Genomic DNA, 27,366 nt, shown 5'->3' on the forward strand with positions numbered 1-27,366 from the left:
TTCCATTTTTATTTTAGAAAAATATTCAAGATATTATCCACTTGGAATAAAATTACAGTCCACAATTATAGTTTTAACATATCAATGTATATTTTCTTGAATAGTGTATACATTATTATTAATACAATAATTGTATTATGCATGGATCCGTATGTAACGATAACATCAATAGTAATAATAATCGAGATATTAATTAACTTTTATTTTTTCGTCGTAGCTACAAATTATGTTCATTCGTATTTTATTTTTTTCAATATATTTATGTATATATATATATGTTATATATATAATTTAATTTAATATAAAATATAACGTATAATGCATAACATAATATAGATATAAATAACATTTTTAGAAATCATAATCATTCATAATTGTTATATTTTATTACCTCAAATACCATGTCATATTTATTGAGCTCCATAAACGATTAATCATTATTATCATTGTTATTATCATTATTATAATTTTTTCCATCACTCATTTTTCTCTTATTTCATATTAGATTTTCCCTTTAACTATATTTTCTTCTTGCTACACGTATCTATGTATATTTATGAATATTAAGCGTTGAAAAATTTGTACAAAAAATGAAACTTATCAATTTTTTTTTTAGTGTTATGTATGGTATGAAATTCTGTGCTGCATAGAAACCCATATTGGGACTAATATCTTATTTTTATTATTATCATCGGTATTGATAACATATATAGGTATTTTCTATGATATTATCGCTAGTCAAAAATATAACGTTCACTGTTGTATTTCGTAGGACTGCAATGTAGTTTTATTTCTTTCCTTCTTTCGCTTTTACTTGTGTCAATTCATCACAATTGTCGAATAGAAATTAAATTAAATAATTATTATTGTTATCACAATTTATTCATCTTTTTTTGTCGACCTAGGTATTCACTTTGTACAAAAAAGAATTGAGAAAAATATGAATACGTTTGTGTTTTAATTGGCTAGTATATAATGTAATGGTACGTGTAAATATGTACAAAATTGCAGCCATGATAATAATGAATTGTGAATTGAATGATTATTTAGAGAATTTTACAAATTTTTTTTTCATTTTTCATATTCTTTCTTCTTATCAAATCTTACAGCTCGTTTTATACTCCAAGGTGTTTCGTTTATCGTCAGTTTTGTTTTGTTTTCTTTCTTAGATATATTTATATATATTACTATTTAGTCGCAATCGTTGTCAACAGATACATAAATATATATTATAAAATATTATACCTGATAGTTTCATCTGTAATGATAAGCCTATGTTAGACAAGCAAAGGGGAAAAAATGCATTTGAGATTGCTTCCGCTTGCTATAATTAATATCGGTACGTTCCTATTATAGATAAATTCATATTGCTATGAAATTTATCATTACTATTACTACTGATATTATTATTAGTATTGTTATGACTATTATCGTCATTTATTCTATCATCAACATCATCATCATTTTATAAAAGCATTAATAATGACCGAACCTATCTACTATGACGATAAATTAATAATTGCACCATGAAATTAAAATGCAGATACGGTTTTTAGTAGATAAAGAGAAAAGGAGAGGAAAAAAGTACAGAATCTAAGGAAAAAAGAAATTAAAAATAATCGAATAATACTCAATTGATCCAAGATAATATATAGTAGTAGTGTGAGTTATGCTATTAGCGATTTATATAAATAAAATTAGTATCATTATGTGTGACTCAAATGATATTCACAATTATATGGTACAGTACGTTAGAATAGAAGAATATAAATATTAGATATTATATACATATGTATTTGTTCATGATTGACACTACTCCGCATCGTTAATATGGACTATTTATTTATATTTATTTTTCATTATCGTGAACATTTGAATAACTCTCGCCATTCCCAATGCGATCTCGAATAAAGTTAAAGAAAGAAAAAAAAAAGTACAATACATTGCAATCGAACGATTCTTCCAACTAATAATGATAATATTCAGATAATAAACAACACATCTAATATAATTAATAATTCAACTATTCAAATATATCATTCATTTTATAATTAATTAATGAATCAATATATAGGAGATATGACATAATGCAAGTATAAGGTTTATTAGCATCGATTAATTATAGTTTAAAAATCGTTAGCCTGTCTAGAAAATGTTTCAAAAATATTTAACGACAATAAAGGAGAACAATTTATAATAATAGACAGTTATGAGAAAGCAAAAAAACTTTTTGAAACACTATCTATACAATCGAATTTCGATCATGGGTTTCGTTCATTATAATATTATTATACACGGTATTATTAATCGCGTTTGGTCATTTCGTAAGGATATATGTATATGTATGAACCGAAGACATTGCTGAACGTTCGTTAGCCCTGCAGTATAACCGGAATTTAGAAATATAAGAAGAACGTAAAAAGGCTGCAAGTTCTATCAAAGACTGCCAACTGATCTTATTTTGTTGTGGATTGGCAAAGAAAAAATAAACTTGAACAGTAGTTGCAAGGCTAGCGAGGAACCAGGCAAATGTCTTACATGTCACAATATAATGTAACCTATACGCTGAAATTGAAATCATTAACACATTGGTGTTATACTTTGAGAGCAGCTTTTGGGGACCAGTGGTGGAATCTGGAAGGACCTGGGGCTGGATATGAGGAGTGCGGGGGGTGTGACCATTTGTTACCTCTAGGACCCATGAACGGAGGTGGAGAAGGACCACCAATGAATGGAGGAGGCATTACGTTGTACCATGGCTGGCTCATTGGATGGGGACCATAACCCATTCCAAAAGAGTGGTTGAACCATGAACGATTTTTATTAGAGTGAGAAACCCTTGCGGGGCTATGCAAATTACGTTTTCTACCTGTTGATGATGATGCCAAGGACAAGGATGATGCTGAATGTTGCTGATTTTGGTTGGTATTACTCAGAGGCTTCGACTTGGAATTGACATTACTGAAACTGTTGTTGGTATGATGATCACCTGTGATGCTGGGAGCCATTAGGGATTTCTAGACAAAGATAAAAAAAATCGAGGTAAGATTTATGGCTCTGAATACATGTGTGAATAGAAAATGGAAAGATATTGCAATTATTTCAATGAAGTTACCTGGGCTTTTGTAGAATCTTCGGCCATCCCAGCTTCCTTATTTGTATTGCCATTTTCCCGTCCAAATTTTAATATGGGGATGGAATTCTCCTTATCATCAAAAGATGCAAGAGTGCAATATGATCCCTTGCTCTCGCCAAATCGGCAGCATACCTCGTTTGGGTCAACCCAAAGCGTGAGTTCAACAGGTAAAGAGAGGTCTTCGTATTTGACGCCTGCTGCTCTTGCTGCACTTTCAAGTGTTTTATCTCTGCGGCTGTGGGTATTCACTCGGATGCAACGATATCCCTGTCCTTTGAAAGGTTTGTCTGGGAACCAGTGATTCTTGAATCTTTCCATTAAAAGTTCGACGAGTCTTCTTTCAAAACATTTCAATTGATCGGGACTAAATTTTTCGTTTTTTTCTATCAGCTGTACTAAGAATAGCACTGCCGCTGTGATCTCGTTGTGCATATCTCGATTTATCGGCAACTAAAGTTAGCAACTCTTTTATTCGATTATAAAGATTGGCTGTTGAAATTCTAACGGTTTCCGATTCAGATAATAATACTTCAGATGATAAGGATTTGGCGCACATAGAGCTCTACTCCTCCTGCTTCTCGTCTCCACTTTTATTACGTTTTTCAAATTCCAATTATTCTTTACGTGTTGGTTTTTTTCTTGTATCTTTGGAAATTTAATTTATAGTCGAGAGGATAGTTTTTCTTAAGTGCTGGTCTTCCTCGTCAGAACTTGCTGGTCATCAAAAATTAGCTGGAAAATTTTTCAATCAACTATTTCAAAATGCCAAAAACAAATAATTAGATAATTAATACAGCAATTCTTATGTTGGGTGCAACATTGTTAAAGTAGGAGACAAAATACGTAATCAAAGATGATCCTACGGGCGATTTTGAATACATTTTTTTCATATTGAATTGCAATAATTACTTTTCGTGAAAAAAAGAGCATTTACGAATTTCAGTGACGCCAGATTTATGACGAATTGCGTACAGGTAGAAGTGCATAATCATAACGACCTACTATTGCGTGATGCAGGATAACTGTTTTAATTCAATATTAGGAAATTATGAAATATTATTTCCGCACAATCGCCAAGTAATTATATACAATGGTTGGAAAATCTATTCTCAACATGAAATTTTTTTTTTTAACAATACGTGTGAAATAACTAAATCTTAACAATATGTTGTTTTTCTTGACTAATCACTAGGTTATGCACAATAGTGATATACGCATATTGTGATAGGTTAGGGAGCAATTTTCGGTATCAAATTTAGCGTTTAAAAATAAGGAACCTGTAATATTTCCACATGTGATGGGAAAAAATGCTCTCACGAAATTTCTGGTTACAGATAAGTGAAAAAGATACAGTGTCCGGGCAAATAACTTCAGAGGAAACGAATAGAAAAGTTAAAAATTCTGCCAGCTCATTCTTGGCTGTACCAGGATGTGCCTTGCGCGATAAAAGTTCAACAAACGTTTTGTTACGTTTGAAAAGAAAAAAATTCTATCACTGTTAAAAAATTACCGCGAGTGAAGTCCAGTACTATTTTCTCAAAGGTTAAATGGAAAAATGAGACTGATTAATACGTTTCAAAAATTATGCCGATAATCTGTCTTACGGTAAACTGACGGAGACCTCCGATTCTTAGGATGAAATTAGTACCTCTACTGCGATGTGTGTGCTTTAAATAAACGTACTTGCTGCATTTAATTCTTGTGGCAGCACCGACAGCTTTTAACACGTGTTACGTCGCGATTTGTATCGAATCAACGAACCATCGATTATGCAAATATAAAATACGATATAATCGTTTCTCGCCTTTCGAGTCATCAGGTATTTTCAGTCAACGTTTTCAGCAAAGTACCAAATACTCTGCTGTGACAAATTCTTAGTTTCTCAACTTACTCGATTCGCGTTCAGTATCTCAAGTGTCCAGAAAACGATTTTTTAACAAGGCCCGGAAAACTAAAGGAAAAATAAGTAGCATTTCATTGAAAATGACTCATGAAGGTGATCGACAAGCATGAACACTATCCGTGAATATTATCAGAATACTTATATCTAGAAATGGCCGACGCTTGATGTTATTGTCAATTCTATTTTTCCTTTCATCTCTGTAATCAGTGTACGATCATAGATATATTAACGTTATCATAAGCGAGTGTTAGAGTCATTCAGTACATTGGATGGTTATGAGGTTAAAGTGTGAAGAAGACATATTCAAGTATTTATCTAATTCCTACATTATCCGACTGTAGAGATGGCCGACAAGTGTAAGGTACGTACGACATAGATCTTCAGAAATCTTACGGCGATATCCGGTACGGATATCAAAATGATAATTCGTATTTAGGAGATTTTTATATGGCTAAAAAGGTTGCCATTAATATAGATCACAAGGCATCCATCTCAACTTTTAAGACTCATAACACCTTTGGGAAAAATGATTGACAATCACTTCTCAAAAGTATCTATAATTGATTCAAGTTGATGGATCAGTTATAGTTTCAAAGGCTAATACTTGGAACAAAATAAATCTGTTTCAGGTATGCGGTTGCATCTGTGCCCAATGTAGCCTCCGTAATGATGATAAGAATCTACATCATCATGCTGCCGAGATGCATCTACATGTAGAAATAGAACACTTGCGTCAAAGACTTCTGGAAAGAGACAGTCACATAGTGACAATGGAGACTCAATTTCTGAATGAGGCTGATAAGTTTCCAAATGGCGAATTAGCATCTATGAGAGAAGAGATGGTTACATGGCAGGAAAAGTATTCAAGACTATATGAAGCCCATAAGAGAGTCCAGAAGGTTAATCAAAATTTGGAAGATAAACTCCTTAGGATTGTTGATAAATGCGAAACAGAAAAAAGCGCCTTTACAAAGGACATTGCAACTCTATCACACAGATTAGCTGATGCTAATTACACTATACATAGGCTAACTCAAGATAATGTAAGCAGCTCATGACTCAGATGAAATTAACAAAATTAGAATCAAAAATAATCATTGATGATTTTTTCCAGGAAAAGTACAGAAACGATGTTAATCTTGCCATACAATTGCTGCAGTGTAAACCATCGAATTTTGTCAGTCAAAAATATGATTCGGTAAGTATATTTTAACCATCTGCCAGCCTTTTGAAAGTTTGGAATTTGAAATTTTCTTTTTACAGCTTCCCTCTGACATGCAAGCAAAAGTACGGACCTATGTTGCTCAAAAGAGGGTGACAAATGACACGGCTTCTTCTACACCAGATGTGAAGAGCATAACTGTGCCGATTTCAACTTTTCCTCCAACGGCTATAGTGTACAATGTTACTAAAACCAACAATGCCGATAAAGACAGTGATGACGATGACAGCGATGACTCAAAACCACCAGTCGACATAGTTTCAGCTGCGATAATGGCCAAAGTATTGGAAGAACGGGAGAGAGAAAGGGTTTTTGCCAAACATTGTGATACGTGTACCTGTCATCGAAGTATCCTTACAAACGATGTGGAAACGCAAACTGGGGGTAATGTAATGAATTTAGAATGTAATATGATTAGTAACAATAGTAATAATCGTGAAGAAGAAACAAATCCGCCGGACAAGCAAGTTAATGATCATGAATGGACGTTAAATAATTTCAATAAGCGAGCTACAAGCTTAAAATATGTGAATGAAAGATCATCGACAAATGTTACACCAAGGAAAGATTGTGTTTCAAATTCTAATTCTAATGTAGATAAGGAAACCAATAACTCGATGCGCATTGGACATTATAAAACAGGTTATACGTTATTATCGGAGAGTGCTAAAACTGAGAGTGTAGAAAACTTGACCAATGGTTCTAGTCCTATCAAGCAAACTACGTTTGAAAAACTTACTCAAAGAGGACCAGCTAGAAACTCAAAGAAAATCCACAGCCAGAGTCCCTCAGGATACCGTATTTCCAAATCTGGTAATGACCAGTCCAAAGCAAAATATAAACAAGTACCTTGCGAAGTTGATTTAATCGACTTGAAACAGAATTCAGCCCCGCCCCAGCGACAGATCGACGTCATCAATGACAGGATATGGAAAAACGAGTGGTCGAAAACATCCTTATCGTCTACTATGACCAGTCCGTCTTTGACTGATCTTGAATCACGTCGAAAAAGTGAGGAAAGTCAAACGATAGACGTGATAAATGACAGGATATGGAAATCGGTAGACAACAGTACAAAATCAGAAACTAATCTCATGAAACCGCGCATTGCTTTTCTCGAGCTTGTTCCGAAGCCCTTGGCTAATGAGCAGATGTCTTCTACGGTTGGAAGTGTTCAAAATGAGTCACAGCAGTCTGAACTAGATACCGCAAGTCCAAGTTTCAGTAGTGATAGCCTCGTCATCTCAAGTTCCGATCCACCAAGTACATCTAGTGACCTTGTGAGCCGTGGGAATAATAGATCCATTAAATTAACTAACTTCAATAACGCTAACGTAATCAATAATAATAATAATAATAATAACAACAACAGTTTGGTGTCGAACTGGCAGGATAGAACGGCTGGACCGCGAGGATGTTCAATGAGGATAACGCCAGGGTCTAATAACATTCTGTTAGACAACGTAGGACACTATCAAACGATTCTTTACACCAGTGGGGGAGGAGGAGGAGGAGGAGGAGGAGGCGGTGTAACTGGAAATGGAAGACCTAGCACCGCTCTCGTTCACACAGCTAAGTCAACCAGATCTGGAGGATCCGCATCTAATAGTAGCGACGAAAATATTTCACCACTTGTTCTACCACCGGATAATAGTCAGCTGCAGAGAGTCGCCGAATGGATAAAAGCCTCTGGACCAATAGAGAGACAACGAGTGATGGGTTTAGAAAAGAAGTTCCTCGATTCCGAGAATAATAAATCGAATACGGATATCGCAATAAAGAGCGTGAACTGTAGTGCTTTTATAAAGGTAAAAAAAGATGCTGGAAAACCACCCCAAATTATTAAAAATTCAATGAATACTAATCAAGAGAAAAAAAAGATGATGATCAACGGTAAACTTCAGGCAAATAGATCGCGAGACTCGAGAGTGTCGACTCAACAGATTTCGAGGGAAGATCAGGATCTGGGAGATTTAATCAGTTTCGAGTCCCCGGTTGACGAGGGCGTTTCCGATAATGATGTTATTACAAATTTCATTCAGATTCCGGGTACCGGAAACGAAAACTCTACAGGATCGGATATTCAAGATGTTAAAGTAACCAGGGAAATGGAAGAGACGTATCTTAAGCTCGCGGCTAGTTTAGATCCTGCTAATCTCAGCTTATCTCCTTCAAAAAGCGCTGATATCACAATAGAAAAATATAGAAAAGAGTACAAGAAAAATCACCCCCCGAAGAATCAGGAAAAATCTGGGGGATTCACTTCGTAATATTACGCTTATTTTTATATTCGTGTTATTACAAAACATCCTTATCTACTCTGTTATTTATTGCTAGCTAATTTGCCAATAATTTCCAGCGACCTTGTCGTTTTAAGGTATCTGAAATATCGAGGGTTACAAAAAATGTACCTTAATGCTGTTTCTGAACATGTTTTTTTATTTTTTTTTTACATTTTCGCTGTCTACACTCTACAGTTTAGGAGACCGCTGTTTAGGAGATTTCGTTCTCTGCCTTCGACATTTTTTAATGTCGCCATAGTAAAGCTACATCAAAGTTGTATAGGGTAATTAAATATATAATTACTAATTACGTTTAAGTTGACCAAAAATTGGCGGACGTCATTGAAGCTCAGTACACTTTTCCCCCCGTGGGTTAGTTAATTTGCATTTTGAGTGATATCTAGTAGTAAATATAATGATGTCATTATACTATCCTTAGAGCCAATTAAATTAAAAGACAATACAAAAATTGATATACTAAACTCAAACGATGCACACATTCTTATTGGAAGAAGAAAAGGGAAACATGAACAGGTAATAATTACATGTGATGATAATTAGGTATTTGAGAACCGCGTCTAAGGGAAAGAAAGAAAAAGAAACGTATACACTGAAGATATTATTCATCCTAATAGAAACCCTGAGATGTATGTATACATATACCACGGTGCTATACTAGATCGTCACTAATAAGATTATGTGAATATAATAATTCTAATCAACCAAAAAAATCTATTATTTAATGCCGCTGCTTGTGGGAGCGGCAAAACAAAGTAGCGCATGACTAATGACATCGTTATCATGATCTCTACTTGTACCGTATATATTTTATCAGATTGACTGCATATAATGCAGATGCAGTTGGTGTAATTGAAACTCTGATTTAGGGATGTGTGTTAGACGTAATAATATTACAACATATTATCAAATGATTGGTAATGACCGTCGATAGGCATAAATCGATGCTCGATCGATGATTAAATCTGAAGAGAAAACAACCAGGGGAAAAAAATTGCAATTCAGCGTATACCGAAAGGTATCAAAAAATAGGTAAACTAGACTGGGCCAAAAGGAATCGATTATTTTTTCTATCTAACGGTACCTCGGAATCATCATTTGGAATGACAAAAAAAATTATTCCGCGAATTTCAGCTCTTAATATCAACATCAAGAGGTCTGTCATCGCAATTTTTGATTCTTTCCTACCGAGCGGATTTTTGACTCGTGTCTTCCAAACCATCGCGGTAAGCGATATAACTCAGGGACCCTTTTTTGTAGAGAATAAAATGTTCTACAAAAAAGCTCTCCATATAAATTGTCGTCAAACTAGCCGTTCCCATGCAATCGTGCCTCGAACATTGAACTATTTTTGCACTTTTGTTTTTCGACTTTCGATGGTTTGGAAGACACGAGTCAAAAATCGAAAATTGCGATGATAGACCTATCAATGTTGATATTAAGAGCTCAAATTTTCAGAATAATTTTTTATGTTATGCCTAATAATAATTCCGAGGTAACTCGGAAAAATAGTTGCTTTTTTTGGCCCGGTCTAAGGTAAACCATAATAATTATTGATAATAATGAAAATGATCATGCTAATAATAATAACTATAATAATAACAATAATAATAATCTTGATGATAACAGTGAACAATGAATGTAAAATATACTATGTCAATACTAATTAGCACTATATTTTATTACTCTAATACTGCATGCGCTTAATTGCCTGATTCTCCTAATATGTATGAAAATACAAGTGCGGTCAGTTTGATCGATTATTACCTCATGATTTATGAATAGGTAGGTAATAATCGATGTATATGGGTATACATATGGTATACATATGATAATGATGATGAATATGACGGTGGTCGCGTAGTTAAATATGAAATGTATATCATATGCGTCGTGCTTTGAACTCGTGCGTGCATCGGGTTGGACCAAAAGTATATAATAAAACAATCAAGAGAAGGAGTCGAAATAAAATTGAAGAAATGAAGAAGAAATGATTAAAAAAATCAACTAGACCATACACCGTGAACCAATATATTATGTATGTAACATAGATATACAATTGAATAGGAAGAAAAGAGAAGGAAAAAGAAATGATGGAATCTTTGATTATTGGTACCGTCGATTTTCGAAAGTACACATCATCGAATAGTTGAATTAATAACGTATAACATAATAGTATACTATGTATATTTATACGTTATACCTATATACATAATTTACGCCTATACAGTATTCCTAAATATATTATACTATGTGAACATTATAATTGTACTATATGAGTATATTTAAGTCATTAACTATGTGAAGTTGATTGTGCAAAAAAAAAGGCAAACAAACAAAAAAAAAAACTAATATACATTAACTTTGTAAATATATTATCTCATCGTGATAAATAAAACCACGAAAATATATTTAAACGGGATTGAAAATGACTTACGTTTACATAAAAATTCATTATCGAACCTACATTCATTCTTCAAGAATAATTCAGTAACAATTCGATGAAGGAATTTTTTATTTTCAGAGTGTTTATCAGAATGTTAAGGACAGATTTTATTGTTATTCCTTCGAGGAATTAACATTCAGAGAGAGTCGCAACTGGTCAATGTGCAATCATATTCTGAAATATAGTGAAAGTTGACTATTCGTGGTTCCTATATGTATAATGATGCCATATACTAGAAAATAACAACAATAATAATTTAGACTAATCAACGACCATATGTAAAATTCGCCGCCTTGTGTGAGCTGTTTCTGATGTTAGCGAATCCTCAGGAGAAAGAATTTAGTAAAATATATCTTTAAAAAAAATTAATATACGAAAGCACCGTCAGATGTACTTTTCATGGACTCAATATCGAAATATCCACCCCTGTAAAGTGCTGTCAGCGCGTGTCCATTACAAAGCAGTAGGGTGGGTGTTGAATCCCCTCTTTTGGGGGATGCGGATCGATACTCCGTCGCCGGCGACGAAGGTGTGCGGTATGAAGCACGGAATAAAATCATATCGAATGTTGTTCAATTCTCTGGAGTCCGCGGATCGAGTGATGGTCACTCGCCTCTCTTTTTCGCGGTGCTCGTTCATATTTTTCCAGGAGTGATTAGCGAGTGGAACCTTGGAAGTAACAGACTTGGGATCGGTTCAAAGTTGAGTCGCGTGAACGCGGTAGCGGCCGCTGGATAATGGAAAGTTGAGAGTGGAGGAAGAAGTTAAAGGCGAACTACCAGTCACTACGCGCATGCCGATCAAAACCACTCAAAGCAGCCTTACTCCGGCTGGCTAGCTGTTCCAAGTTCCGTATGTCCTATCGGCAGTTGTGAATCCGACGCCGACGTTGATTACGACGCGCTAAACTGGACGCTAAATAGGCCGCATTTCTATTTCGCAAACGCCAACCGCGGTGAAAACTGAATTTATCAATTCATCCGTTTTTACCCGATGATTTGGTCGAAGAGTTTGATGGAAATTTTCGAAGAATAGGGATTTCGGGAGAACGAACGGTGTCGCGCGGTATCCGGATCGTCGATATCGAACGATATTCGTAGACCCGCGATTCGTTTGAATTTTCAAAATCGCAATTGGCTCGAATTACGTTCCAACGACCGATCGTGCCGTATGGAGTTGCACTTGATTCCTCGCGATATTTGTGTTATCAACGTCGGTGATTGCAGCTGTTTGAGAAGATGTGGTTTAATCATTTGCTCGTCCTCTCGATCAATGAATTTTTATAGTGTTAATGGAACAGGTGGTACCGTCAAATAAAATCGTACCGTTCAATTATGAAAGGAGATAATTATTCGCCGAGATCGCAACTGGAGTATTATATGCCAGTTATACCGGTCGTTTGAACGCGAGGTTTAGAAACCGCATTGCAGTGGTACGATATGAGACTGATATACCAGCTGATATTTACTCGCTGATTTCTCTTCGGGTATAATCCGTACACACAATACCACGATGCACCGTTTTATTGTATGAATAACGGTATTCGTACGTAAAAGCACTGTAAAAAAACCTTATCGCCGATGGATCCGTCGATCGCCTTGATCGGGGGCAATTTACTAATTGTTCATTAAGATTGCCCACACGTGACATTGCCCGGTTTGACATCACGTTCAGAGTCAAATTACAGCTACTTGACTTTATTACCGATCATGAACTTGGGTACAAGTAATAACAATAGCAATGACACTGTTCTTGAATTATGAGACGACCTAGTGAACTGGGGAAATTCTCTACGAGTGCCTTTTTTTATCCATTCAAAATTATCATTAGCGTATGATACCATCGGGTGACGTAATTTCAAAACGTGTTTGTAAAAGTGACAGCTGGCACGTGGATTACTTCTCGATCTCGTGTGGTTATCGCTTTGGTTTCCCTCTCCGCACTGGTATCCTGCACGGTTCTTCGACGGAGTCATCGTCGTCACCGCGGCGCCCGGCTAGCAGCCCAGGGTGCAGGCGATGGTATAAATAGTTCGTTACTCGTTGGTATACATTGAAAAGTGGGGGTCGCTCGTCGTTGAAAATAGAAAAGAATGTTTTTTGAATCCAATTGGACTTGGTTGGCAGAAAGATGGGGCAATATGGCCGACTTGGCCGAGCGGGTGGACGATCTGATATGCAGTTTTGACTCGGCCGGTGACACCACAATGGATACACTATCAATGTTGATATTCGGTTGGATGCTGTTTGGCCTGATAGTGCTGTGTGTCGGAAAATATCTTTACAATCGTTTCGCCCTTCAGGGTATCGGCGCGGCTGGTTCGGCCAAAGACACCAGTGCTACTGACGGTGTTGTGATTTCTGGTGCTGCTAGTGCTGGTGCAAGTTTAGCCGGTGCAGCTGGATTAAAAGCTAATTTAAGGACATCTTCATCCTCGTCAGGAGCTGGAGCATCGCAAAAATCACCCCCGGGTTCGTCTTCGCCGACCGGTTCCGCTGGCAGTGGAGGTACATCCACTGGCTACGTGCCGCCGACACCACCAGTCCGGAAGCGGTTGACCCGGAAGACTTCCGGTCCCTTGATAAGTCCCGCCCGAAGTTCTAGGGCCCTTCATCTTCCAACGGCAACCGGAGCGGACGCTGAGGCCGTCCGTTGGGTCAACGAGCTTATAGTCTGGCTTCATTCTGATCTCGTTATATTGAACGAACTTCTAGCCACCTGGGTTAATTCACTTAACGAATTCACGGCCAGTTCAGTTGAAGAGGTGAGTTTAAAAAACTCTTCACTATCGATCTTTCGACAATTGAATTGTACGCACCACGCGATCTGCGTATTCCCAATTCTACTGGAGTAAATTGAAGATTTACATGGATTGAAAAATTGAAGAGGAAAATTGTCATCTACTTGTCTCTTTTTTACTGCGCGGAAATTGATTTCTTATTTGCGGTATTCGAAATCATGAAGAAGAGCGTTTCTATCACCGGCTTTATTAATATCCCTGGTGGTTAGCAACGGTAAAAAAGAATCTCGACATTCTTCGGTACATAATGGTATATATTTTGTTCAAGAGCCACTTCCTTTTGCCTGTATTACAATGACACGGAACCTCGTTAGAGAGTGCCCCCGTATCAAGGAACAGCTGATCTGGAATATTTCAAAAAGATTTTATGTCTGGTTAGTGTCTTCCAGCTGCTTACGCGACTGCACTACCAAAATTTCATTTCCATTACTCGGAACTCTTTCTCGGGTTTATCTGCGGACACTGGTTGTATTCAATAGTGGTTCAGTTGAGCTCACAGAGTTCTATAAGTATTTACTTTTGAGTTTCGTTGGGCTTGGCCCACTTAACTGCAGGCGTTTCTGGTCCCACACCTCATGGCTCATATTGTACGTGTTATCGAATGCAAACAGAAACGGCTTTGTCCGCTTTGGATTTGGGGATCAAATTTTTTTTTTTTTTTGATAACGTTCTATTTGTACATGAAACCACGCACACGAAGCACGTTGAAAAAAAGAAGAGGAATCACTCCCACGAACCGAATCAAAAGCCAAAATATCTTCAGGTGATTCACACGCCGCAGCTGTTTTGATATTTGATATTTGACGATATTTTCAGCATTCTCTTTTTCAATTTCTTTGTTTCTTACTCGGTTTCTTATTCATCCCAAATTCAAAAATGAAAAATTTAAAGCTGTACATACCGACTACCTTTGTATAAAGTTATCAATTCGTCCAGTGTGATATATACGGTGTGCGAAATTTCTCCTATCGCAGGAAGCAAGCGACCATGCTTATCTTAAACTTGATATACATGGATTTCCAAAATAATGCGTCCAATATCTTAAATTTATTTCAATTCCGATTAAACGTATCGCGGAACAGTCTATAAATAAAAAGATGAAAAACAGTTCATTCAAACGGTGTGTACGATTTTGCACAGCGATTAGATTATCATTGATGCACATAATTAATGTGATTGGGCAGGTTATCGAATCGAAAGGTAAAATTCATCGGTGTAACAAGCTTTGAATTTTCGTTGTTTGTTCTTAACAATAAATTTAAAGAAATTCGGTCACTGTGGATGACGTCACATGTTGCGGCGCCACGCAGTGCTATGAACCAATCGATAAACGCCCCGCAGTGCAGATGACGTCACCCTATACCTCTTATGGTGTACAAATTTCTTAACATACGCTACTCGGCTTCAAATGTTTCCTTCTACTTTATTTAATTTTTAATTTTTCTTTCTATCCTAACGCAATGATCGCCTATTTGTTTTTCATTATGTAATGTTACATAGAGAAAATCGAACGTCGGTAAAACGAGGCATTACGCGTTACAATCTTTCGTACGTTTCGCCTTTTTTCAATTAAAAATTTCATGTAGATACGTATACATAGGTAATCCGAGGAATGTCATCGTTCTGTGACATTTTCGTATAGCCCCCCTCCCTTCTTTGCCCCGGAAATGCTCTGCTGATTGGGAGCTCGCCGTTTAATCTCCCGGCAATCCCAGGGAACAACTGTCAAACTGCCAGGAATTACTTAATACTATAATACACTTTAGGAATAGACATCTCAGAGACAAGACGGGACAAAATAGAGAGAGAGAGAGAGAGAGAGAGAGAGAAAAACGCAAAACGAAAGGAGTGTAAACGTGAAACAGAAAAAGAGAGGAAGGATTGCTCGACGGAAGCTCGCGCTAGTCGCGGTCTACCGGGTGACCCAAAAATTCTAACACGCGAGTCGCTGAATTCTAAGCGAAAAATCGTTCGGAACGCAAAAGTAAAAAGTACTACGGACGAGTTTCTGCTTCATCTTCATTTTCTCAATATCCCCGTAGCCTAATTGAACGCACAGTGGGTGAAGCCGCGTACGAACGCGAAGATAAAATTCAAATATAAATATAACATATGCATACGATGTTACCTATGCAATTCGTAAAGTAGATATGCAGAAAATTTATCCGTTTCGTATTAAGAGTCGCCTGCGTTGCTCATGCGCGATTACAACTAACGTCTTGTTACATGCATGTGGTTATTTCGAACCGATGACGTCAACGCCACTGACAATCCGTGACGAAATATTTCTCCTTTACATCTTTATGGAGTCATACTATACATAGCACAAACGCACACAGCTGCAGTTGTATACGCGTACAATCTCCTTCTCATCTCTGGGTACTATTTCGAATGCGATTTGAAAAATTCATAATAAAACCACCTGAATCCGGGTATCTAAATTCTGAATTCATAAAAAAACAAGAATAAATAATTTTATCCACTCTTTTTCCCTTCTATACGAGATTGCGATCTAAAAGCCATGGTCACCTGAGCTTCGATCGGTTCAAGGACCCGTAAATAATTTACCATCCATATACATATATGAATTCACGAATAATGATAATAATCACGATAGCTTATCTACATAGCGTAAAATTGTACGTACAAGCACTTATGTATAGTAGAACAAAAAGAGAAAAATGCTTACGAGCTGCGTTTTGTAACAAAGCCTGTACATGGAGTATGTTATATATAACGTGGTCGTTCGTGTACGTTATTTTTATTGTTTTATTTTATTTCATTTTTTATTTTTTTTTTTTTCTCAAATGATGTTTCAGAATATTCTTTTCCTCGCAACTACGACACGACATGTAGGTCACATATGCATACGTTTACGTACGTACCTGTACATACCGATAATTACATAACGTGATTGTGTCTGTAATTTGAACTTAATAATTGGCGTACACCGTGCATAGTAGTAAGTCCCGGTGGATTTATTTTTTGGTATTATTATGATTGTTGTGATCGTTGTTGTTATTTTCATCCTTATTATTAGCTTCTTCTCGCGTGCAGCTGTGCGTGAAGCGAAGAAATATGTTTGAAGGTATATGTATAAGTAGTACAGGATAGATAGAAGAGAATCACGAATGGAGGCAATAAAAAGGAATGGAAATGTAACAGAATAACGGAAACTATGATGTAAAAAGAGACTTGACAAAAAATTGGACATCTTGATGGCAATGATGATGATGATGATGATGATGATAATAATGATCATCTAGCAACGGCGGTACCGCGACGTCGTCGAGTTTGAATAAGAAAACTATGATTTAAAAAATTTATGCCATAACCATTGACCGTATAGTATGATATACTTGTTCTATACTTTTCAACATAAACAAATTAGCAATCGAGTTAAAAATAACATCCTCCTTCATTTTATCTCCGTGTAACCCCGTTTAACATTGCTACAGTTCACCAGAATTATATCGTACGGCCATGATGTATCGCCACGTATAATATATAAAATAATGATACGGTTACAAGCGTTCATTAAATTATTATTTGTTTTTTTTTTCAACGAGTAATAAATTGTTTAAGAATTTTCGTTGTTCTCTTATTGTGTCGATATCTATTGTATCTTTCTTTATTTTAATATAAAAAAAAAAAATGAAAAACTCGAACTCACTCGTAAGGAGTTCAGATTTTCGTTACAAATAAAGAAAAAATTAACTTCTCTCTCGACATTGATTAATTTATATTTTTTCAGCATGGAGTCGGCGTTGAATTCGTTCGCGTTCTTCCTGAGACGCATTCACCGGCCCTGTCGAATATATTCTGCGAATGTGACTCGAAAGATGACGTGGTGAGTATTTAAAGAGCAAAAGAAATAAAAGGAAAAAGGATGACCTACACGTGTAGAATAAATACCATCCATAACTTGATGTTGATTAATTGTTATTATCATACATTGCTTTCCGCACCCAATGATTGACTTCCTATTGTTTCGTAATTCATGTATCCTTTATCGTAATTCGTGACAGACGATTACTTGCGACTGCGAAGCTACCCCGGCTCTCCAGCTCAAGGCCTTCCGACAACGTGGCGAAAAAGTCGAAGCCAGTCATTACAGGGTGAACGTGAATCGGTTCAGGGCTCGTCTTCACCTTGTTTGCATAACCGAAAAATTACTTTTGGACCTCAAGTGCGATGGGTGGCCAGAGGTCGGTATATCGGTGTGATAATTTATTTTTTTTTTTTGTCATTCCTCGACCTTATTCCTCGCCCTTTTTAATCTTTTGGAATGTCGATGATTTTTTTTGTTCTATTTCGAACGCAGATCAAGGTATCCCTGGCCCCCGTTGGCACGATAAAAAAGGACCTGGACGAAAGCCAGCTACAGGAAGTTGTGAATGAGATTGTGGTCGGCGCTCTCCGGGGTACAAACGTGCATCTTAATTTATCTCAGTATCCCACCTGCCCGAGATTATGGAGAGAACCACCCCCGCAACCTGGATACAATCTTCCGGTACATTACGACAGCATGGTGAGTCAGGTCAACCGGGTCGCTGGACCAGTCATTTTTTTTTTTTTTTTTTTACTTCTTTTTGTCTAATCTGCAAATTAGCAAAGCTGGAAGAAATTATTATGGTTGAGGTGAAAAAAACTTTTAAGAGTTATTTTACACATCTTTCTTGAAATCGAACGGTTTCGTGGCTTTCTCTGCTTTCTTCATATAGAATAATTCGAATAAAATGAAAGAGCATCATCAACATGAACTTCAGATGCACCAGTCTCATCCATCAAATTCTCAATATTCGAGGGGCGATCGAAGACTTTTGGTGAAGATCGTGAAGGCCACGGAACTCGGCGGTGCCGAAGGGTGTACGGAACCTTATTGCGTCGTTGAACTTGACGAACCACCCCAGAAGAATCAAACGTCCGTTAAAAAGGATAACGCAATTAATCCAATTTGGGATGAAGCATTTTTGTTGTGAGTTTCAACAATTATCACGCAGATACAAGATTCGAGGTGAAGGTCGGCTAGAATTTTTGATCGATTATGGTTTTCTATTTATTTCACCCTCTCCAGCGACGTCAGTCAAAATACTTCGGAGGTACTTCTCGAGGTCTACGATCACGCGAATAAGTCGCAGAGGTTTTTGGGACTGGGAATCGTTGCGGTTGAAGAATTACTCATGAATCCTAGCCAGAGGCAAATCATACCGCTTCAAGCTCGCCCGTATGAACAAGATGAAGTGACGGGCACCCTGACTGTTGAGGTAAAAAATTTTCACGGTTGAAGTTGTTCCCCCTGTTTGAATTTGATCGGCAACGAGATTTTCCCTTTGCTGTATCCAGTTCCTGTTCATCGAGGGTGCAGAGGTGCCGCAAATCGGGACGAAGCCGCACAAAGTAAAGGAGACGATAAAGCCCGTGACGCCGACGCGTAGTTACACACCAACGAATCATCAACAACTGAACAACACCAGTAGCTTAAATTACAACAACGGTAACAGCACCTTTATCTTATACGATTCTGGCAGTCAATCTCCAGGTGGTGAGGGTGGTAATTATATACAGAAAAGATTCATCATTATTCAGTGTGGAACCCTCTGACACCACCATTGTAGCGTATAATTTACCACCAGTAGAATTTTTTTCACTCTTTGATTATTATTGTTTTTTTTTTCTTTGTCTTTTATCACGTGACTGCGAAAAAAAAAAAATAAAAAAAATAAAAACGATTTCATTCCGGATGCAACTCCTACCCACCGATCATGACCTTGAAGATGAGGCACACGTTTGCTATAGCATGGGTATAAATTAGTGCTCGTGAATTACCGGTCTTACAACATCCCCTTTTTTGCCTTATCTTTGATTTTTATTCCTTCTTTCGATTGGTTTTTTTTTTTTTTTTTTTTTCCAATCCGAAAAGCCATCAGGGAGTGTGTCTGTTTTGGGGCAATCGAGATTAGACTAGACAAATCCATCGGCCTGCAGTTTTATCTTTTCTCAAGTAAAACATTCGTACGGTTAGGTAAAACGCGAAATTTTACGCTTTTCAAAATTTCAGATTATCTTTCAAACGGAAACGGTCTCGACTCTCCCTATAGAACCGGACAATTCAACGGCAACAAAGGAACGCTTATAGTTCACAGTCAGCAGAGGGTGAGTCGCGATGAAATTTTCGGAATAAATTTTTTCTGCCGAGTATTCGTTGGAATGAAATTAATTTTTTGTCTTTTATTCCTTACAGCAACCGGAGCGACAAGTCGTTAAGGTGAGAAGCGAAGTCAGATCGTTCACGATCAAAGCTTGAATAGAATTAAAAAAAAACAATCAAATAATTGAACGACAGATATTTGTGAAGCATTCTGTTTTATGGTGACCCTTTCTCGTACGAGTTACTCCCATTTTTTTTTTGTTGCTTGTGATTTTCCGATTATTACCCAAAATCCAAAATCTCTCAACTTGTACGTAAATAGAGCTAATAATACGTAATAACGATTGCTCAGATCCCACGTGTGTTTTACTAATCCAACAGGTCGCTTTGACGCAGGCTGGAAACTGGCAAGAAGTGTCGCCCGAGGTAATTTGCCCATTGTTTTTTGACTCCCAGAATGTTTTTATTAACATTCTGTTTTTGTTTTTTTTATCTTTCCCTATCATGCTCCACATTTCTGTTAGCCGTCAACCTTTATGCATTAAAGAAAGAAATACTTCATGCTTTCTTTTCTTCCGTTTGAAGTTGAGGCTCATGCTGATATCAGTACCTTCAAAACTCTTCTTCGTTAAAATATAAAATTTCGAACCATGGCTTAATGTTTCTCGAGAAAGAAACGGTATTTTTTAAAATCTATGAAATTCACGTACAATTTTTGGAATTTCAGCATGGCACCAAAGACAATAGCACAGCATCGGGTCCTGAAAGTACTCCGAATTCCTCGAACTCCGAAGGCCTTAGAGGTGAGCAGATCGAACGCTCGAAAAATTTTCTGATATCCATCAGCCCTTTTACATTTGTAATTCATTGCCTCGTTTCATACTTTCAGAGAGGGGAAGAACAAGGAGAAAACGTAGGGACTTTTTCGGTACTATAAAGCGACGCCTGGGACGTTCGAAGAACAGAAGCCGGTCCGTTGGACCGGAAGGAGATGCTCCTTACGAAGAAGCTAACTCAAGGTCGATATCCGCCGATAGAGCTCACGATCCTGGCTCAGGTGAGATTCCAAACGATAGAATAAAATAATAATTCAATAAATCTATATCCTGATTAATAATGCACTGTTTTCAACTATCACATGATTAATCGTTCTTTGTATCTCTGTCTCAACCTGCCACTATATTTTTGCCTTTATTGTTGTTCGTTTTTTTTTTTTTCTTTTACATATAATAACCAAACTCTGGCAACTTCAATGACCGTTTTTGGTAAGTTGAGAAACGAACGCAAACTAAATTATTGTCGTATATAATATATTTTTCTCGTAGACTAATAAATTGTGCTTTATCATAATTTTTGCGCTGTTGAATCAATTTGAAAAAAAAATGAAATAATTAAATAACACAAAATTAAAATGGGTAAGACTTTTGAACAAATTTTTCTCATTTAATTGACGCAGGCTTACTGTCGGTACCAGGAAGAGAAGAACAATCCAGAAGATCAAGTTTAAGCGAGGCTTCAGCGGTTAGTGGAACTTCAACGAGGACGTATTTAAACGAAGCGTCGACCCTCGTTTTGGAAACCTTGGAGAACGGAATAAAAAAGTGATTATACATAAATTCTCTATTCGAAAACCGATTAAGTGAAAACTTGGAGTGAAAACTCAGATTATGATCGAAATTTTGGTGTCAATTTTTTTCTTCTTATTTTGTTTCAGGCATTATCTAGTCCCGTTGTCACTCGCCCAGAAAAGCAAATGGAGAAAAAAGGGAACGAAATTACACATTTTCAACGACCACACATTCATTGCGAAACACATGTCAGGGTACGAAATTGATTCGTCGATGATTATTATCATTAATTTAGTTGTCCAAATTTACGATAATTGTTTTCGAAAGCATCAGCAATATCTCAAAAAAATGGCGTCAGGAAAAAAGCGACGAAAACCTAACTACATTTCATTTGGAATCTTTTGAAAATTGGTTGCTGTTTCTAAATAAAAATAATTTCGGTTTCAAATTCCGAAATAATTATTCATGGCTCAAATATTCCAGGGGCACAACCTGCGAGGTTTGTAAGCGAACCTTGGCTCGAAGATTGGGTAAGCAGGGTTACGAGTGCAGGGACTGCCAGTTAAAATGTCACAAACACTGCCACGTCAAAGTTGATTCCACATGCCCTACGTCCACTATACAGAGTATCGAATTGTAAGTAAAATTTCATTTCTTCTCTTCAAAAACGTACGACAGACGTTCCGAATGATTCGATTTCGTTTGCTCGTACGTACGTCTCCGCACCAAATGGTTGTTCAAATTTTGTTTTATTTTTTTTTCTCATTTTTATCTCTACGAAAAAAAGTACAACAAAAATCCATCGAAAAATTGTAGTTCCTGATTCTTACCATCCAAATCAGCATTTTTTAATCATGCGGTCGCACGACACGCCGGTTTTTCTTTTTCTTGAAGAATAAAATGTTCGAGTCAAAAATAGTTTTAGGTATTAGCGATGGACTGTAATAAATAATTGTAGGTCAACGACATCTCTTCATTATTTTTTTTTTCTTCGTGCGATATACTTTCTTTCTCCTACTTTTTATAATAATAATTGGCACACGCGTTTCGTTAACTATTTCCTGAATAATAAAAACAAATAAAAAAAATTAAAAAAAAACCTCAACAACTTCACAAAACTAATAAACAGGTATCCAAATCGTATATAATTATATTTGGATCACGCGAACGCTTGTGATAGCTTCTTATTTTAATCTATCTAATTTATTTATTCATTTTTCAATCATTTACTACTCAGATATCATATCATTAATGTATATCATTAATAACAATAAATATGAAACATAATCGATTGAATTATAAATCAAAAAATTCAAACGAAAAAAAAATTCTAATGAAATTTTATTTTGACCTTTCAAAAGGTCCCTACTGCCAGTACTGAGCGAATAGTGATAGGTAAGCCAAATCAATATTGGAAATGACAATAAATAAATAATTAATAATAATTATGATAACAATTTAGTTGCTCTCTTTCTCTATACATCCCTGCTGTATACTTGCTAGTTATTGTTGTGTTACCTCGCATTTTTCGTATGCCTATATGATGCATATTATCAGCTGCGCATGATAATTGATTAAATTTACTAAAAACTCTCACAAATAATGATATCTCGCTTAGGCTGAATTTGCTGCAGTTTTTGCGATCGTGTAAAAACCAACCCTTACCTATCTGCCCGCAGCCAAACCGCAGTACCGACTATCATATATGATTTTAAAATCTCATTCCTATATTATCGCAAAATATAGGTACATGCATATATTCTAATTTTCATATTTTGAGTTCAAGTTACGTTATTTTTTATGATTTTACTTTGGTTTCAAAGCAACAAATCTTGCAGCATGTACGTATCATATACTTTGAACCTGATTCGAACGATTAGTTTTTTCATACATTTTGTCAATTCTGTATTGTCGCATACCTTGTCCATACACTGTGTGTTTTTTTCATCATATTATACACATGATTTTCATGAAGTTTGAATTTCCTTTTTCTGTTCTCTCTATCTGCGTAAGTATTCCGAAAGATGAATGAAAAACTTTACCTATACATCTATCGTATGTACCTGTACGTAAAATTTGTGAAATCGGCAGAAAAACTAATGCCAAAAACGAAGTTTAAGAAAATCGAATTAATGATAAATATTTTTTATTACAGAACGTACATAAAGAACACCCAACTCGAACGAAAGCCATCGACTCGACTATGTTAGTGATTAAATAATATTAATAAGAACAATAAAGATATCGAAACCAACATTAAAGCAAACACCAGAGCGACTTAAATGATTGAGAAAAACCAAACAGTGAGTGAGGTCACTCATAGGGTTCACACTTACTGAAACTATTATACATACACACACTTCTATAATATATAGGTATATAGATTTATACAAAAATAATATCGCTTTTATGGCACAGAATGAATACATATTTATTTAATATGTGTACTACATATTATGTACTATACATATTTAATATATAAACAATAATTTCGCGAGTAATTCATATGATATGGGATTTAATTCAATCGAAAGATGTTAACTAATAGTACCTAACAATTGTCAAACCGAAAACGACAAAAAAAGAAAGAACTAATGGATAAATTGATGAATAATCATAATCGACGCAGAATATAGATCGTCATACTTATTTATTTTATATTTTATTCATTTATGTAAAGTATACATATACATATATTTTTGTTTCCTTGTTTCGGTTCTTCGTGAGCTTTTTTGCAACTTTTCTATACGACATTTGTATACCTATAAATTAAAACAAAAAGAAGAATAACAATAATTTTTAGAATTACAATCACGTAACTATTATGTACTGATCGCGTATAATATAAAATATTGTTTTCTTTGAATGAAAAAATCGTATATTATATATAATTCATCAACTATAATTATAATACACAGATATATATGTTATATGCGAGATTTAATATATAAAATAAATATTTATAATTGTATGTTATTATTAAATATATCACTGCGCAGAGTGAACGATAATCAGTCGAGACGATCATACGTTTGTAATAATTCATTTCTATTTTAGTTTATCTTCAAATTTATATCCGAAATTAATTAATCATTCATTTCATTATTATAAGTTTCAATCGATTATTTATTATTGTCGTCATCATAATTATCGAAATTTGCTCCGTCTTTCAAGTTACAAAATGAATACAATTGTTTACAATTGTATTAAATTTATGACTATATGATCGCAATAATATTATGAATCATCGTTATAATACAAATGATTGTAAGTTGTAACAAAAAAACATTAATACCGAGCGGTTTTTCTTCTTTGTTCTTATTTTGTTCATATTCCGCAAAATGTCGACGTACGCGCAAATTTTTCTGCTGACAATACCTATACTGTGTGTCTACTGACATAGATATATATTGATGGTACTGATTTTTATCATCCGATGACATGCGTATATATTTATTGATAGATATTCGTTTACAATCATTAGAAATCAATACCAGCGCACTTATACGGATAGGTAATGACAATGATAATGTTATTAATTACGATAACGAAAATTATTAATAACTCTAATGAAATATACTTATATGTATGCAACAAATCGATATAGGTACGGTACATACACACACGTTCATCTATATAAAATTATGATCGCTTTGATGGATTATTATAATACGTGTAATAATTCACACCGTTTTGTGTTCTAACAAAAAGCAAAAGAAGAGAAGTTTAATGAGAAAATTATTTAAGATCAAAAAGCGCTGATTATTTAGATACGTACTATACATTAGCTGTATGATTGAAATTTTTCCAAATCGCAATAGCTTGTAGAGTAACGAGAATTATTAATAATGATAAAATACGATCTAGTGCCTACATAGATGTTGTTTATATACATAAATGAAATAAATATTATTAATAATTATATTTATACCTACGTAGGTATAATTATTGCGACGGTACAATGCATACATAATATATATTACTTTATGTATAACGATGTGGTTGTACACAATTATTTGTTTATTATAACACGATGCAGAAAAAATCTAAAAACAAAAAGAAATATATAATGACGCACACTTATGGAAATAAATGTTGTCTCTTTGTTGAAAAACTCATACCACGAAATTATCCATCCTGGTTGGCAATTGAATTGAATTGAATTAAATTGAATTGAGTTGGATTCGATGAAATTTCATAACTTTGATTCGAATTGATTTTGAAAATTGAAATATCCGACAGCCTGATACATTGCATTTAAAAACGTTCCCCTCGAAAAAAGATATAATTCACTTTGAATCGTGAAGGATATTTTGACATGTTGCAACATCTTTCGAACCATGAAAGAAGTCTTTTTGAAATCAATTATCTGCCGCTTCTCTCATGTATTTTGGACTCGAAAACAAGATTCGTTTGAGTCAATAGAGCCAGAGCCAATACTCATCAGATTTCTTTTTTTTCTAGTACTCGCAGGATATACGACGTTTCAAGAAGTTAGCAGTCCCATGGGCTCGCCAATAAGGACCAGTGCTGAAATGATGACGTCGCACGCGCTGACGAGCATCTCTTCGCCGCTAACACCAAGTGTAATTAAATTTCCTGGGTATCAATTCGGAAACCTATTATCACACATGTGAAAAGTAATGTTACGTCCTTACATCTTCTAAGCGTTGGAATTACCGAAGCAATACTAAGATTTTGCAATCAATATACATCTAGCCAAAAGTATTGCCACTTTGAATATACTGTAATGAAAAATGTAAACCAACAATTGTTGAATGTAAGCTACTTCCATGAGTTATCAATAAAAAGACGGCTATTTTCGAATTATTTTCATGGTTCTGACTGATTACACTTTTGAATCTATTACTCATGACAATCCTTCATAACAACGAATCACAAACCTGGCCCTGATTGAAAACGTGTTCGTGGTTCTCGATGATTCAGCACCGCAAATTGATACGATACACATACACACATTCACGCGTATGAGTTGCATATGATCAGGCCTGCAAGCAACTGGGTAGTATCTTGATTATACGATATGAAAAAAAGATTTGATACGGAAGATTGTACGCATGCACATGATGAGGCACCCAGATTCGGGATACCTCCTCAGTTTTCTTGTTCTCCTCATACCTAGAAAAGTGTTTGGCCTTGATTGCGATCTTGAGGATCACTCTTCAAAGACTGAAAATTATTCTCTATTCTTTTGTATCAATGATTTATTGAATAAATAAATACAAAGCCAAGCATATAGTTAGTCCTGCCACAATTCAGTCGCTCGCTCTATCAGACTAGGAAAGATCATGAAGGATTGAATGCATGCACATGATGAGGCACCAAGTTTCGGACCACCTCCTCGGGTTTCCTGTTCTCCTGATACAAATCTCCACTTTTCGACAAACTTTCAATTTTCAGGGCCGGCATTCTAGAGCTCTGCATTATCGGTTCCGGTTTGAAGCATGATTGAACGATCAAAGACACAGGCATGCATGCAGTCAGTCCTGCAATGCATCAGTCGCTCTCTTTCTCATACCAGGAATAAATGAACAGGGTGGAACGCATGCACCCGATCAGGCACCAGGTCTCGAAATACCTCCTCGGTTCTCCTGTTCTCCTGATACCTAAAAAATTTTTCGGCCCCAATTCTAAACTCGAGGATCACTGTTCTGAAGCTGGAAATTATTTCCTTCTCTTTTGTATCAACGATTTATTGAATGAATAAATACAAAGCCAAGCATATAGTTAGTCCTGCCACAATTCGGTCGCTCTCTCTATCAGACTAGGAAAGATCATGAAGGATTGAATGCATGCACATGATGAGGCACCAAGTTTCG

General features: G+C 35.8%; 3 protein-coding genes across 11 annotated transcripts; 2 read left to right on the forward strand and 1 right to left on the reverse strand.

Annotated features, from left to right (window-relative positions):
* Window positions 1–65: 65 nt before the first annotated feature.
* On the reverse strand, window positions 66–4,874 carry LOC105691134 (protein BTG3-like). 3 transcript variants are annotated; one of them, XM_012409427.3, is made up of 3 exons: window positions 4,741–4,874; window positions 3,116–3,868; window positions 66–3,017 (listed from the first exon to the last, which is right to left on the reverse strand). In XM_012409427.3, the coding sequence occupies exons 2-3, from the start codon at window positions 3,566–3,568 to the stop codon at window positions 2,595–2,597; spliced, it is 876 nt and encodes a 291-aa protein (XP_012264850.1). In that variant the 5' UTR covers window positions 3,569–3,868; window positions 4,741–4,874; the 3' UTR covers window positions 66–2,594. The 3 variants fall into 3 exon arrangements, with proteins under 3 accessions (XP_012264850.1, XP_012264851.1, XP_048514893.1); XM_012409428.3 differs by having other exon boundaries at window positions 4,647–4,791; XM_048658936.1 differs by lacking the exon at window positions 4,741–4,874 and adding an exon at window positions 4,414–4,631.
* Window positions 4,875–4,974: 100 nt separating this feature from the next.
* LOC105691065 (probable serine/threonine-protein kinase MARK-A) lies at window positions 4,975–10,983 on the forward strand. The gene is made up of 4 exons (XM_012409313.3): window positions 4,975–5,400; window positions 5,669–6,082; window positions 6,154–6,237; window positions 6,303–10,983. The coding sequence occupies exons 1-4, from the start codon at window positions 5,383–5,385 to the stop codon at window positions 8,529–8,531; spliced, it is 2,745 nt and encodes a 914-aa protein (XP_012264736.2). The 5' UTR covers window positions 4,975–5,382; the 3' UTR covers window positions 8,532–10,983.
* Window positions 10,984–11,548: 565 nt separating this feature from the next.
* LOC105691113 lies at window positions 11,549–25,619 on the forward strand. 7 transcript variants are annotated; one of them, XM_012409390.4, is made up of 17 exons: window positions 11,549–13,771; window positions 17,562–17,657; window positions 17,836–18,015; window positions 18,132–18,338; window positions 18,532–18,785; window positions 18,885–19,074; window positions 19,154–19,361; window positions 19,869–19,963; window positions 20,052–20,075; window positions 20,340–20,384; window positions 20,686–20,761; window positions 20,848–21,015; window positions 21,415–21,559; window positions 21,673–21,780; window positions 22,010–22,162; window positions 22,888–22,921; window positions 23,682–25,619. In XM_012409390.4, the coding sequence occupies exons 1-16, from the start codon at window positions 13,100–13,102 to the stop codon at window positions 22,913–22,915; spliced, it is 2,649 nt and encodes an 882-aa protein (XP_012264813.2). In that variant the 5' UTR covers window positions 11,549–13,099; the 3' UTR covers window positions 22,916–22,921; window positions 23,682–25,619. The 7 variants fall into 7 exon arrangements, with proteins under 7 accessions (XP_012264813.2, XP_012264811.2, XP_012264812.2 ...); XM_012409388.4 differs by lacking the exon at window positions 22,888–22,921; XM_012409389.4 differs by lacking the exon at window positions 22,888–22,921 and having other exon boundaries at window positions 21,433–21,559.
* The last annotated feature ends 1,747 nt before the right edge of the window (window positions 25,620–27,366 follow it).

This window comes from Athalia rosae, chromosome 7 (genome assembly GCF_917208135.1).
Source record: "Athalia rosae chromosome 7, iyAthRosa1.1, whole genome shotgun sequence".
Lineage (NCBI taxonomy): Eukaryota > Metazoa > Arthropoda > Insecta > Hymenoptera > Athaliidae > Athalia > Athalia rosae.

Bases quoted from the DNA above. Each gene is read 5' to 3' on its own strand.
- LOC105691065 (XM_012409313.3), top strand. The intron at 6,083-6,153 runs GTAAGCAGCTCA...GATTTTTTCCAG, and splicing joins ATAGGCTAACTCAAGATAAT to GAAAAGTACAGAAACGATGT. The intron at 6,238-6,302 runs GTAAGTATATTT...TTCTTTTTACAG, and splicing joins TCAGTCAAAAATATGATTCG to CTTCCCTCTGACATGCAAGC.
- LOC105691113 (XM_012409388.4), top strand. From the start codon at position 13,100: ATGTTTTTTGAATCCAATTGGACTTGGTTGGCAGAAAGATGGGGCAAT. The intron at 18,339-18,531 runs GTGAGTCAGGTC...TTCTTCATATAG, and splicing joins CGGTACATTACGACAGCATG to AATAATTCGAATAAAATGAA. The intron at 20,762-20,847 runs GTGAGCAGATCG...TCATACTTTCAG, and splicing joins GAACTCCGAAGGCCTTAGAG to AGAGGGGAAGAACAAGGAGA.
- LOC105691134 (XM_012409427.3), bottom strand. From the start codon at position 3,568: ATGCACAACGAGATCACAGCGGCAGTGCTATTCTTAGTACAGCTGATA. The intron at 3,018-3,115 runs GTAACTTCATTG...ATCTTTGTCTAG, and splicing joins AAGATTCTACAAAAGCCCAG to AAATCCCTAATGGCTCCCAG.